Below are 12,478 nucleotides of genomic sequence, written 5' to 3'. Positions count from 1 at the left end.
GTGTCTTAAGTTTAAATCTTTTATCCAGTGAGAATCAATATTTGTTAGTGGTAAAAGGTGAGGGTCCAGTTTCAGTCTTCTACAGGTTGCCAGCCAGTTCTCCCAGCACCATTTGTTTAATAGGGAGTCTCTCCCCCAGTGTATGTTTATGTTAAGCTTATCAAAGCTCAAATGACGATATGTGGCTGGGTTCATCTCTAGATTCTCTATTCTGTTCCACATATCTACAACTCTGTTTTTGTGCCAGTATCATGCTGTTTTGATCACTATAAATTTGTAGTATAGCCTGAAGTCTGGTAACGTGATGCTTCCTGATTTGTTTTTATTTCTAAGCAATGTATTGGCTATTGGAGGTTTTTTCTGATTCCGTATAAAATGAAGTACTATTTTTTCAAGTTCTCTAAAGTATGACATTGATGCTTTAATAGGGATTGCATGAAATCTGTAGATTGCTTTGGGTAGTATGGACATTTTAACAATGTTGATTCTTCCAGCCATGAGCATGGTGTGTTTTTCCATTTGTTAACATTTTCAGGTAGTCTTCTCTCAGGGTTTCATAACCATCATTATAGAAATCTTTCACATCCTTTGTTAGATAAATTCCCAAGTATTTCATCTTCTTCGGCACTACTGTAAAAGAAAGAGTCCTTGACTATATTTTCAACTTGACTATTGTACTAGAAAAGCTACCAATTTGTAAGTATTGATTTTGTATCCTGAGACACTGCTATATTCCTTAATCACTTCTAAGAGTTAAGGTCACGTCACACATGAAGAGAGAGAGTTTGACCTCCTCTGACTCCATTTGAATATCCTTGATCCTCTTCTCTTGCTTGCTTGTAATAGCTAGGACATCTCTGAAGATGACAGGTGAATGGCCAACAAACGCATGAAAAACATCATTTTTAATCATCAAAGAAATGCAAATTAAAACCACTCTGAGATATCATCTATCTCCAGTAAGATTAGCCCACACCACCAAAACCCAAAACTTCAGATGTGGATAGAAGGGGACACTTCTACACTGCTGGTGGGACTGCAAACTAATACAGCCTTTTTGGAACTAAACATTGCCCTACCATTTGACCCTGCAATTCCATCAAATCCTGGGGATCTACCCAGATTAACAAAAACCATTTTACAACAAATAATATTTAGAATGTTTATTACAGCCCAATTCATAATTGCCAAGTTGTGGAAGCAGCCCAAATGCCTATCCACCCATGAATGGACTAACAAATTGTGGTATATGTATACCATGGAATATGATGCAGCCATTTAAAAAAGAGGGAGACTTTACATCTTCTAAGTTTACCTGGATGGAGATGGAACATATTATTTTTAGTGAAATACTCAAGAATGGAAAATAAAGTATCCAGTGTACCCAATATTATTATGAAACCAACATATAATCACTTACACATTCATATGAATGATAAAACACAACTATAGTCCAAAAAGAAGGCGAGGAGAGGGGGAGAAGGGAGGGGCTGGGGGAGCGCCACTGCAGGTAGGGTACTTGGTGGGGTCACCTAATGTGCGCACTGCAAGGGCACATTTCAAAGCAACTAATACTATATTTTAAATGTCTTACCACAAAAAATAAGTGAGGTGATGGTTATGTTAATCAGTTTGATTTAAGCATTCCACATTGTGTATCAACTCATTGCATTGTGCCCCATAAATGTAGACAGGTACATCAATGTACCCCATAAACATACGCCCAGGGCCGTAGTACCAGGGTACAGGCTCTGCCCGGTCTCCCCCACGCATGTGCGTCACGGGTCGGAGCCAGGACGAGGTTATGTGCTCCTATGTTTACTTTCTTATCATTGTATCCTTTTCTTTTCTTCTCCAATTCTGTCCTAGCACCTTACGGAGAGAGATGAAAGTTGACCTTTTCCGTCACCAGGCTCCACTGTCGCGAATGGTCACCACTGTGAAACCCTGTAACCCCTTCAACAAGAAGCAGAAGGAGTCCTCGGGCTACTAGGAGGGTCGCTGGGCCACAGGACACTGCGCGTGCGCGCTGCAGAAATAAAGCGGGGGTCCCCCGGCAAGTGTGTGCGTGTGTATGTCTGTGCATGGGCGTGCGTGGGTGTGCATGTGCGTGCATGTGAGGGTCGCCACGAGGCATTACGTGTCGTCTCCTCTGTCCCCAGCCACAGCCTCAGCCACTCGCTGGATCCGCATGGTGGCCTCTCAGCCGGCCACTATTCCAGGGTGGCAGCAGAGACTCTGGAAGACGCCGGCAACAGGGCCTTTATTGTAGGGTTGGAATACGGGTCTGCCTAGGGCCCAAAACCCCAACCACCGCACAGGGATTGTAACTGCTGGGCGTGAGGTCAACCACGGTTTTAGGCTTCTAAACTTGAAAGCCGTCTGCTCAAAAACACCCGGGTTGTCAGCGGGGAGCTGAGCGACCCGGAGAGAAAGCAGCGTTGTTGTTCTCCCACAGAGGACAGCGTCAGGAACTCAGAAAGGCAGCTCTTTTGGAGAGAGAAGCATTCCCCAGCCTCCATGAGGGCCATCAGGCAGGGATGACCTTTGGAGTTAGATGTATATCCTGCCCTGGCCTTGAACTAAGAGGTTCTCAGCTCACAAGAGAACTCAAGTGTGCATGAGGCCTGCTCAGGATCGCTCCGGCCTTCCGAATACAGTTCTGTTTGGAGCCTTCTGGAGTTTGAAGTGCTTTCACAAGCCACTGTTTATTTGATTCTGCAATCCCACAATCCTTGTAGCAGGCATTTTACAAATATCTTACTATTTTTGTGAATAATACAGACTGAGGGTGGGAGAAGTGAAGTATCTAAGGTCACACAACTAATAATCACTAAAGCTACAAAGGGAAGCCGGGTTTTCTGAGTTTAGGTATCATACATGCCCCTCTTTACTTTTCCACGTATTGAAAACCTTCACTGACCTACTAAAAAAAACGAAACGAAGCAGGAGGGTAAAAAGCCAAACCTCCTTGTGTGTTTAGACTTTTCTTAAGTGTTTCTCAGAAAAGAAACATTAACTTCTCCCCCCAAGAAATTCAGATCAAGATGATGAACCCACAGGACTCCAAGTGAATATGTAAATGCTTTTTCACTGCAGAAAGAGGACAGTTGGTTCTTTTTGTAAGTGAACCATGTATTGCCTCAGTGGACAACTCCATAGACCAGCGGTTCTCAACCTGTGGGTGAACTGTAGTAAAGGGCCACGGCATTAGGAAGGTTGAGAACCATCACCACAGACTTTCACTCTTCTACAGGACAGCATGAAGACTGACAGCCACCCATCCTGAGGATGGACTTGCCTTCCAGAAAAAGAACGACTTCACCTGAACTTAGTCCTACAATCTAACTATTTTCAGAAAGATTATGTCTAAGAAAAAAATCAGACCAAAATAAAAAATCTTTAATTCTAGAAGGCTTTCAGCCAAACACAAATAAGACAATATTAGCACTGTCCAGGAAGGAAATTGATGTAGGTACCTGAGATTACATTTTGCAATAAACATCCCTGGCAGGTCACTTTGTCAGGAGGTGTTGCTGCTCAGAACCTGAGGCATTTGTTCATCATTCTGGGCCTTTCTACAGGAGGGCACCAGGAACACCTGGTCTTAACATTTTGCACATCCTTAATTTTTCCATTCTCTACAGTGCAGATGTCTGGACACTTGTCAGAGCACTTGAACATTTCCACAGATGCTTCGACAAAGATACTGGTTTGTCTTATCCCTGAGCTTATCCAGGAAAAGAGAGATGAGGACTCTGCATTTGCAACATAGTTTCATCAGACTTCTCACTTGTACAGAAAAAATGCAAATTCTGCTCACCTCAGGCCTACAGGCTAAGGCCAGTCACAATCATGCAGAAATACCAGTGTTCCTGACCCTGACATGTGAGTGGAAATTGTAGTCTTTGGGCTCCTGTGGTCATCAGTCCAACTGCAAGTCCTAACAATCAAGTAAGATAATCTCAGGGGTATGTGTCTGCTCTTCTGATTCAGAACCAGCACAGTTGTACCTCCTTAAAGTAGCAACTTGCTCATCACTCCCCACCCCTGGGCACAGTCTTCCCTTGGTACAAATATGGAGAATCTCTGCATTTTTATAGCTATTAGGTAGAAGTTATTAGAAATAGTAGAGTTCACCTAAAGGAAAAAAATGCAAGCTAATAGCTTTGCAATGCAACATTGTAAAAATATTATAAAAGTAAAAAAATATGAAAAAATATGGCACTCATGACCAAGCAGAACAGAAATTTAGAAATGATCAGATGAAATCATTTTCAACTCATGAGTACAGGGTAGATTTTTGTCAATAAATAATATTGGGTCAAGTATTTGGAAACAAAAAAGAAACATAGATCCATTAAACAAATTAAACAATTGCTCCTAGGATACAGACTTAAATAGATATTCAAAGATTACCTGGAAATTCAGGGAAATGTATTTATAAGGTGAGGAATGTGGAAAATTTTTCCAAAAATGACAATGAGATAAAAATAATGAAGGAAATAAAAACACCACTACTTTAAAAACATATATATATTAAGACAAAACTGTCAAGATAATATGTCAAAGGATTCATAATGTCATTATAAAAAGAGCTTATGATTTTTAAAATGATTCTATACCAACAAAAACAAGGAAAATGATGTTAACCAAAAATTCAAAAAATAAGACATACAAATGACTAAAATTTTTACACCTCTGAAAATGAATGACTGTACTATTTCACTTTTCACCCACAAATTGATGCTGGTGAGAAGAAATAGGTACCTTTATATACCACCAGTAGGAGTTGAGGTTGGTAACACCTTTCTGGAGGACATGTAGCCTTTACAAGTGGCGTATGTGTCAATTTGGCAATTTTACTTTCAGGAGTTTGTTAAGCAAATAATTACATCAGTGAGCAAATATATTAGCAGAAAGAATTAGAGGCACAGAATTTTACTTAACTGAGAGAAAATAAAAACAACTTAATGTCCCTTAGGAGAAAATTTGATAAGTTATTACATATGGATATACTGAAATGCAGTATATGCAGTAAAACAATAAAAGAAGAGAGCTCAATATTTATTTTCATGGAAAGATATGCAGGCAATATTAGTAAGTGCAAAGGCAGATATTATAATAGTACATATTTAATTATCCTACTTAAATTTTAAATAATTTAATATGCAATTAAACATATTTAACAGATATATTAAAATAATCGTATCTCCTCTTATTGCTGAAACTATGAAATAATATGTAATCAAATTAATTTTTTATAATACAAAAGATGCTTTTGTTATTACATTCATAAGTAGAGACTTGTAAAACAAGTATATGTACGTATACATAGAATAATGCTGGGAAATGCAAAAAAGGTTTCATAGTTATTAGTTCTGTTTTTACAGATGATTACACTTTATACTGTTATCATAGTAGGCATGTATTTCTTTAAAATTAGAAAATGTAAAGTTATAGAAAGGGAAATATTCAGGATAGTGCCTGTGGCTCAAAGGAGTAGGGCGCCGGTTCAAACCCAGCCCTGGCCAAAAACTACAAAAAAAAAAAAAGGAAATATTCTTAAAACTCTTCAAAGACTTTTGTAGGTGAAACTAAGCAAAAAATCACTTTAATATTTAGTGTCAGAAAAAAACTTTGTCTATCACAAAGAATTGGTTTCTGAGTATGAGAATCATTTAGGTCACCCACCTCAATCATTTCTAAAACTTGGTGGTTAATACCACATAGGGAATAAAGACTCAGGGTAAGGAGCTTCCATTCGCCCCTGCCTGCCAAGAAGCTCCAAACTGAAGGGGATAAATATATGACTTACAGACTTGAACAAACTTGCATCAGGCTTCCACATTTTAAGCTGGTATTTTATCAAGCCTTTTGAGTTGTTTTGATCCATATATTTGAATATGTGACAGTGGTGGTTTGTGTACTTTCCTCCCTTTCTACGTGGTCTTAGTTTTTTTTCTGTGTCAACTTTATTATCCTGACAGCAGTGGCTCTCAATTGGTGGGTCACGACCCACAGGAACTGTATTAATGGGTCACGGCATTAGGAAGGTTGAGAACCAGTGTCTTATAGTATTAGGAGATACCTTAGATCTTTTTTTTTTTTCCTTTGAGACAGAGTCTATGTGGCCCTGGGTAGAATGCCATGGCGTCACAGCTCACAGCAACCTCTAACATGGGATTAAGTGATTCACTTGCCTCAGCCTCCTAAGTAGCTGGGACTACAGGCGCCCACCACAATGCCCAGCTATTTTTAGGTTGCAGTTGTCATTGTTGTTTGGCAGGCCCAGGCTGGATTTGAACCTGCCAGCTCTGAGCACAGGCACTAAGCCAATACCTTAGATCTTGAAGAAATTAATGAAATAGATTGCTATAAAAATACATACCCTATGAGTGTTTTGTGCAAAATAAAGCACTGAGTTGAGGATGGAAAAAACACATCAGACCCCTCTATTAATAATTATCCAAATTGTCTTCATGTTTAGAAACGGCAATTATCCAATAGTAGGAATAACCTAATAATTTATAATTGTTTTCTAATAAGTGAGGGTATTCTAAATTAAATCTAATCGCTCCATTTAACCCAGCGTAGACTGGATTATTTTAATCTCTGGTAGGCACAAAGTTCTTCATTATGATCCATACAGGGCTAAACATCAAAAAGGAAAATTCAAATAACAAAGCTATAATTAAGTCATGTTTCCCTGCAAAATAGATTTTGAGGATTGATATTTTAAAATATCTACTTCAAAGGTGGTGTTTTTTCATCACCACTCTCCTGGGAAGGCAAGGAGGCATTCATATAATGAACCTAGGTTTCAAAATCAGTCCAAATAGGGCCCAAATTCTGCCCGCTACACTGTCCAAGCCAGCTGACCCATCTCTTAGAGCCACAGCTCCCTGAGAGTGAATTAACAGTCACCTAAAAAAAATATATAAGGGTGGCACCTATGGCTCAAAGGAGTAGGGCACTGGCCCCATATGCTGGAGGTGGTGGGTTCAAACCCAGCCCCAGCCAAAAACTGAAAAAAAAAAAAAAATACCAAATGATATATATATACAATGCTATGACCATAATTACCAACAGAGTCATAATGGTAGTCCAAGAATCTCATTACCTGAGATAACACGGAATAGTGATCTACACTTGTCCAGTGCAACAAAAACCTTGGATGCAGGAGCTGCCCGTGGATTCCACACACAACATTCAAGTCAACAGGCAAATGGAGCAATCAACAAAGTCATTAAACAAGGAGTGTGCTAACGAGACTATAGAGACTGTCAACCTGTATAATCTCTCACCTTGGACAAGTACAAAATTAAATCTTTTATGTAGTAAATTAGGTGATTTTTCTTGGAAAAAAAAACTATATTGCATTTTAGAAAGGAAAAATATTATTTCCTATTGTAAGACATGTGTACTTCTATATATATGTATAGACAAATATACTTAAAGTATAACTTAATTCAAAGTAATAATAAGTCTTTACCCTAAAAGATCTTGGTTTACCCAAATTAATGCATTTTCAGATAATGAGAATTTGTGAATTGCATTCAGGACAGCAATTGGTAATCCACAGAGTGGGGGCATCCAGTAAGTGCCCAGTAAGTTTTTGATAAACCTACATGAAAATGCTAATAATCTGCCTTAGGTGTCATGGATTTCTGTGCTTTTTCTTGACTTTGTGTCACAAATCCTAGTGCATTTTGTCCAAATGATACTCAGAAACAATGTTGTAGGAATTTTTATGTACTTGAATTTATTTTCTTTATGGTTGATTTTGAATATACTTACAATTACTGTTGTCAAAGCAATTCTAATTTTACCCTCCAGAAATGTGCGTTCCTTACACACCGGTGAAAACTTGACATCGAGGTGTCCCTTCAGGCCTAGTCACCTGCTGATTACGGGGAGGTGGGGGACAGGAAGAGGCCCAGACACTGCTGGTTACCCAGTGTGGGTTTCCCAGAAAATCCCCCTGATTCTGGTGTGTAAACTGCACACGGAGACGGCTTCACTTCCTTACGTTCACACTTTGAAAACAAAGCCCTAAACAGCGTTTGGTGTAAATCTACCTTGCAGTGCCGGTAGTCCGCTTTACTGTGTCTTCTGTGGGCACAGCTTCGAGATAGAAAATACAAGTGAGACTCAGCAACACACCAGGGAGGAAAAGCAGGAAGAGGGTCTGGACAAAGGCGGGCGGGGGAGAAGGCCTGGGCCTGGAGCTGGTGGGCTGCACGGTGGGGAGTGTCTGGAGATCTTGGTCAGAAGGTCAGGATTACTGGATAATTACTGGTCAGAAGGTCAGGATTACAGTCCTGTGGGAGGACTGTAGGCAGGGCCAGGCACAGACCCCTAGTGCTAAGCCTAGATTCCACCCAGGACTGCTGAGCTGCAGAGCTATGGGCTGCGTGGGAAGCGTACTGGAAAACGGGAAATCCCGGGAAACCCAAGTCAGAGAGGCGGAGCGGTGGCATCCTCTTACTGGCTGTGTAGCCCACTCCCCACCAGAAGGAACGACTGTGGACCGGCAATCCCACATGCAAGTCAGTCTGCCAAGTACTTATTCCTCATCGGACACTGTCTGTACTCAGTTACCTACAAGGGCGTGTGAAACCAAAGTCTTCCCTGATAGGCTCACTAAAGTCACGGTGTTTCAGGAAATGTCCTGTGGGATCTTTTTACTGTGATATTTCCAAAACCTATGGGAGCACATGCGGTCCCAAATCTAAAGCTCCCTGAAATCAACTGCAATGATAACAGCCATTCGAGATGCTATGGGGAGCACCTGGCCAGGTTTCTCCAGGTGCTTCCTCAGCTCACCATGCCTCAGGGTGGTAAGGCCTCCGTTCCTACCAGGCCTTGGAAAGAGGCTCAGATTTCAGGGCTGATGTCCCCTTGTGCGAGACCACAGCCAGCAGCATGAACAGTGGTGAAGAGTCTGCCACAACTCTGCGCCCCTGATCACCTGGACCCCCTGGAGTGTAGGCTCATGGCTAAAAATGGAATCCAGGGCTGTTGGCAGCCAAGTTAACGGAAACACAGAAACAGTGAAGACAGAAGGTGCAGGGTGCTTGCTGCTGCGACCTAGGATGCAGCCGCTGTGATCACTCAACAGACTCATGCTATCATCCAGATACCGACTAAATATGTAACCCCTTAAAAAGGCAAGCACATTAGACGTAATATGGAAGTCATCACATTAACTACAGTGGAAGTTGTCTTTAACTCGAACTAGTTTTGAGCCAAGGGCCTCGGGAAGCATGTGTAACTCACAGGTCTCTTTACCTTGGTTACCTTGGGCACCTGGGGCCCCAAGGAAAAAATTTTTTTCCTAGTGTGGCAGTCATGTGGGAAAGGTGAATAGAGTGCTACAGCATATCAAGGGTGCATCTAAATCCGTGTCTACAAGATACTGGAGAACGTATACATATTCCTCATGTCTACAAAAATTGGAATACATATATATATATTCATTCCTCATTTTATATGAACTTTACAAGTCCTTTTAACTTTATTTTTCTTTAGGAAAAGACTTATCTCCCTTCATTTGCTCATCAAACTAAGGCCAGAAATACGCATTTTAGGTTATTGGGTTTTTTGATTTTGCTATTTAAAAGAATATGATTCAACTGCTATCCAGTAAAGGTCACAGAAATATTAATATACTTCTAACACAAGGACCAAAAGGCTCAGCTTTCAACATAAGTTGAAGTGTGATGATGCAAACAGAGGAAAATCAGTGGCCTGTATCTCTCCGAGAATTATTTAATAATGACTTCACCAGTAGAAAAATAAAAAGGACCTCTCTCAAGTAAACTTTATCTATTATACAAACAACTGATATACGCACAGGGAAAGTAAGAGCCTGGGCTTTCAGAGACTCTGAGAATGACACAGGAATAGCCGTGCAGTGTTCACACCCCGAGAGCCCTGAAATGATGTGAACACTTCTGAAATTAAGAGGACCTCAGTCAAAGAGCTGAGGGAGCTTGTGCAGAGGGACGGCCAACAAAGCTGGTGCCCAGCAGGTAGCAGGCGGAGGTTTGGTCCCCATGAGTGGCAACCAGGCCCAGGAGCCCAGTGCCCTCCTCTCTGGGTTTTTAGGAAAGTAAAACAACCCGAATAAGCGTGTGCGGACTCCTTCCAGCCACACAGATGGGACTTCATGATGACCCAGGAGGTCTCCCTGCAGCTCCCTGGGCCCTCTAATCCCGAGTGCAGTGGCATCATTTCTTGGCTGTAATGCATTAGAGCAAAGGCGTGCCCTATACTGGCATCCTAGGATCTGTGAAGGCTGGAGCCACATCCAAGAGCAGGGTGGCCCATCCACGCAGCAGCCTGGCAGCCAGATCCTCATGTGGGAGGCTGGGTGGCCCCAGGAAGGGCTCCCGGAGGAGGCGAGAGCATCTGGTATTTCTCCAAACCACCAGGACCTTTACAAAACCTTTCCCCTCTTCTGCGTAAAGGTTAGTTAGCTCGTGTGTGGGAGTGATGTTGTTTATGGTGGCTGCGGTTTTGTCACAGTTCCTTTGAATTCTTTATGGTTTGTCCTTCAAGGTGCCTGGAGTCTCCGGCTCCCGAAAGAAGGGTGTTGTTTTTCAGAAAGCTTCAGCCTTCTTCAGTCAGGGTGGCAGCACCGTTTCCTCTCTAGCAGGCCCTGCAGAACAGTGACTCTCCCCCCAGAGGCACCTCCTGGGAGTGAGCTCAGGCTGACTTCCTGCCTGAGGGGAAGGCAGCCCGCTCTGAGGGGGAGGGCAGGGAGAGGCAGGAGGGTGCTGAGCGTAGGTGAAGGGGGAACCATTCTGTGCGTGGAGGACCCCTGCATTTTCCAACTTGGCTGAGGTGGACAGTCCTGCAGCCCTGTCCCTGAATGTGGACCAAGAACATTTGCTAACTCTTTGGTTGAAATTTTCTTTAAATACTTAATTTTCACTTTTCTAGCTTTCTAAAACTTTGAAAGTTCACTTGGAAATGCCATCAAAGCTATGACCTATTCCCTTGGAAAGTGGCTCTGTGTTCCACGAGGCCCTACTCTAGAAGCCAACACACCCGGCCCCTGTGAACGTCACCTTTCTGTAAGAGCAAGTCTGGGGGTGGGGGGTAGGGTGGCTCAAGGAGTAGGGCACTGGCCCCATATACCAGAGGTGGAGGGTTCAAACCTGGCCCTGGCTAAAAACTGCAAAAAAAAAAAAAAAAAAAAAAAACGAGGGGGCCAGCACCCTACTCACTGAACCACAGGTGCCGCTGGAGGTGGTGGGTTCAAACCTGGCCTCTGAAAAAAAAAAAAAAAAAAAAAAAAACGAGTCTGGGGTTGGGACCCAGGCTCAGCATTACCCTGACTTGGGGCAAGGAATTTTCGTTCTCACAGCCTCGCATTTATCACTTGGAAGAGGTAGGATTGTTCTGCGGTCTAAGGAAGCATACGGTGTATGTGTTCCTGGCTCATCAGAAGCATTCAGCAAGTTTTAAACACCATTCTTAACAACGAAGTTCCTCTGAAACAGGCCTCGGCTCCCCTTGGTGGTTAGTATGATACAGACTGTGTGACCCTCTGCTCGTCCCCACCCTGTCCTGTGCCTGGCACCCGTCACTCCTGAGTGTGTGCTCATGGCCAACCCTGCTCAGCCTCCAGCAATCCTGACATGCCAGTGACACCAGGACTCACGTGGTACGCAGGCAGGGTACCCTGCAAGCACCATCCTAGATTCCTGAGCTCTCAGATAAATCCTTCTGTGTCTGTTGCTTCTAATCTCGTCTTCCTTAGATTTTGTACGTGATACATTATAGCAATGATCTCACTGTAACGAAAGGTCCAGTTTACTCAGTCTCCTTTTCTGTTCCTTGACATCTGGCTTTACTCGTCTTCTTAACAGTCATGTGTTATTCATCCTGCTACCACCAGGGTCCTGTACCCAGCTAGGTGTGTATCAGGCACTTACAAACACCCGCAGTAAGGATGAGTGGATACTCACCCAGCTCCACGCTGAATGTCCCTTAGCAGAAGATAGTTAAGCCTCAAACTCCTGAGACTGAATAAGAAGTTTCCAGCACTTTCCCTTCTGTATCCGCACTCTCACTAACTCCCCTTCTCTGCTCTCTGGGCCTCTTCCTCAGACCACTCTCCCTCTCTTCACCCTCTGGCCAACCTCCTTCTGTCCTTGTCCCCTCCGTCCCTGTCCCACCCCTGCTTGCTGCTGATAATGTGTACATGCTGTGAAGCATGCCCATGGCCCAGAGTCAGACCGTGCCCAGCTCCATCAAGAGGCATCTGCCTTTCTCCCTCTCAGACTTGGGGGCCTGGACCTTCTGTAATTACATGCTGACCTTGCGTGGCTGTTGGGGACTTGGACCCTCTGAATTACATGCTGACCTTGTGTGGCTGTTGAGGACCTGGACCCTCTGAATTACACACTGTCCTTATGTGGCTGTCGGGGACCTGGACGCTCTGAATTACACACTGTCCTTATGT

General features: G+C 42.9%; 1 protein-coding gene across 1 annotated transcript in view; it reads left to right on the top strand.

The window, feature by feature from the left end:
- The window catches only part of SPATA48 (spermatogenesis associated 48), a 72,128-nt gene extending 70,135 nt beyond the window's left edge, over positions 1 to 1,993 (top strand). Inside the window, exon 9 of the mRNA XM_003797758.1 lies at positions 1,870 to 1,993. Coding sequence (XP_003797806.1) covers positions 1,870 to 1,993 — 124 coding nt within the window. The remainder of the gene's footprint in view (positions 1 to 1,869) is intronic.
- Positions 1,994 to 12,478: the final 10,485 nt, after the last annotated feature.

Source organism: Otolemur garnettii, unplaced genomic scaffold (genome assembly GCF_000181295.1).
Source record: "Otolemur garnettii isolate 467f Iridium unplaced genomic scaffold, OtoGar3 scaffold00123, whole genome shotgun sequence".
NCBI classification, from domain to species: Eukaryota; Metazoa; Chordata; class Mammalia; order Primates; family Galagidae; genus Otolemur; species Otolemur garnettii.
This window is presented reverse-complemented; position numbering and strand designations above follow the sequence as displayed.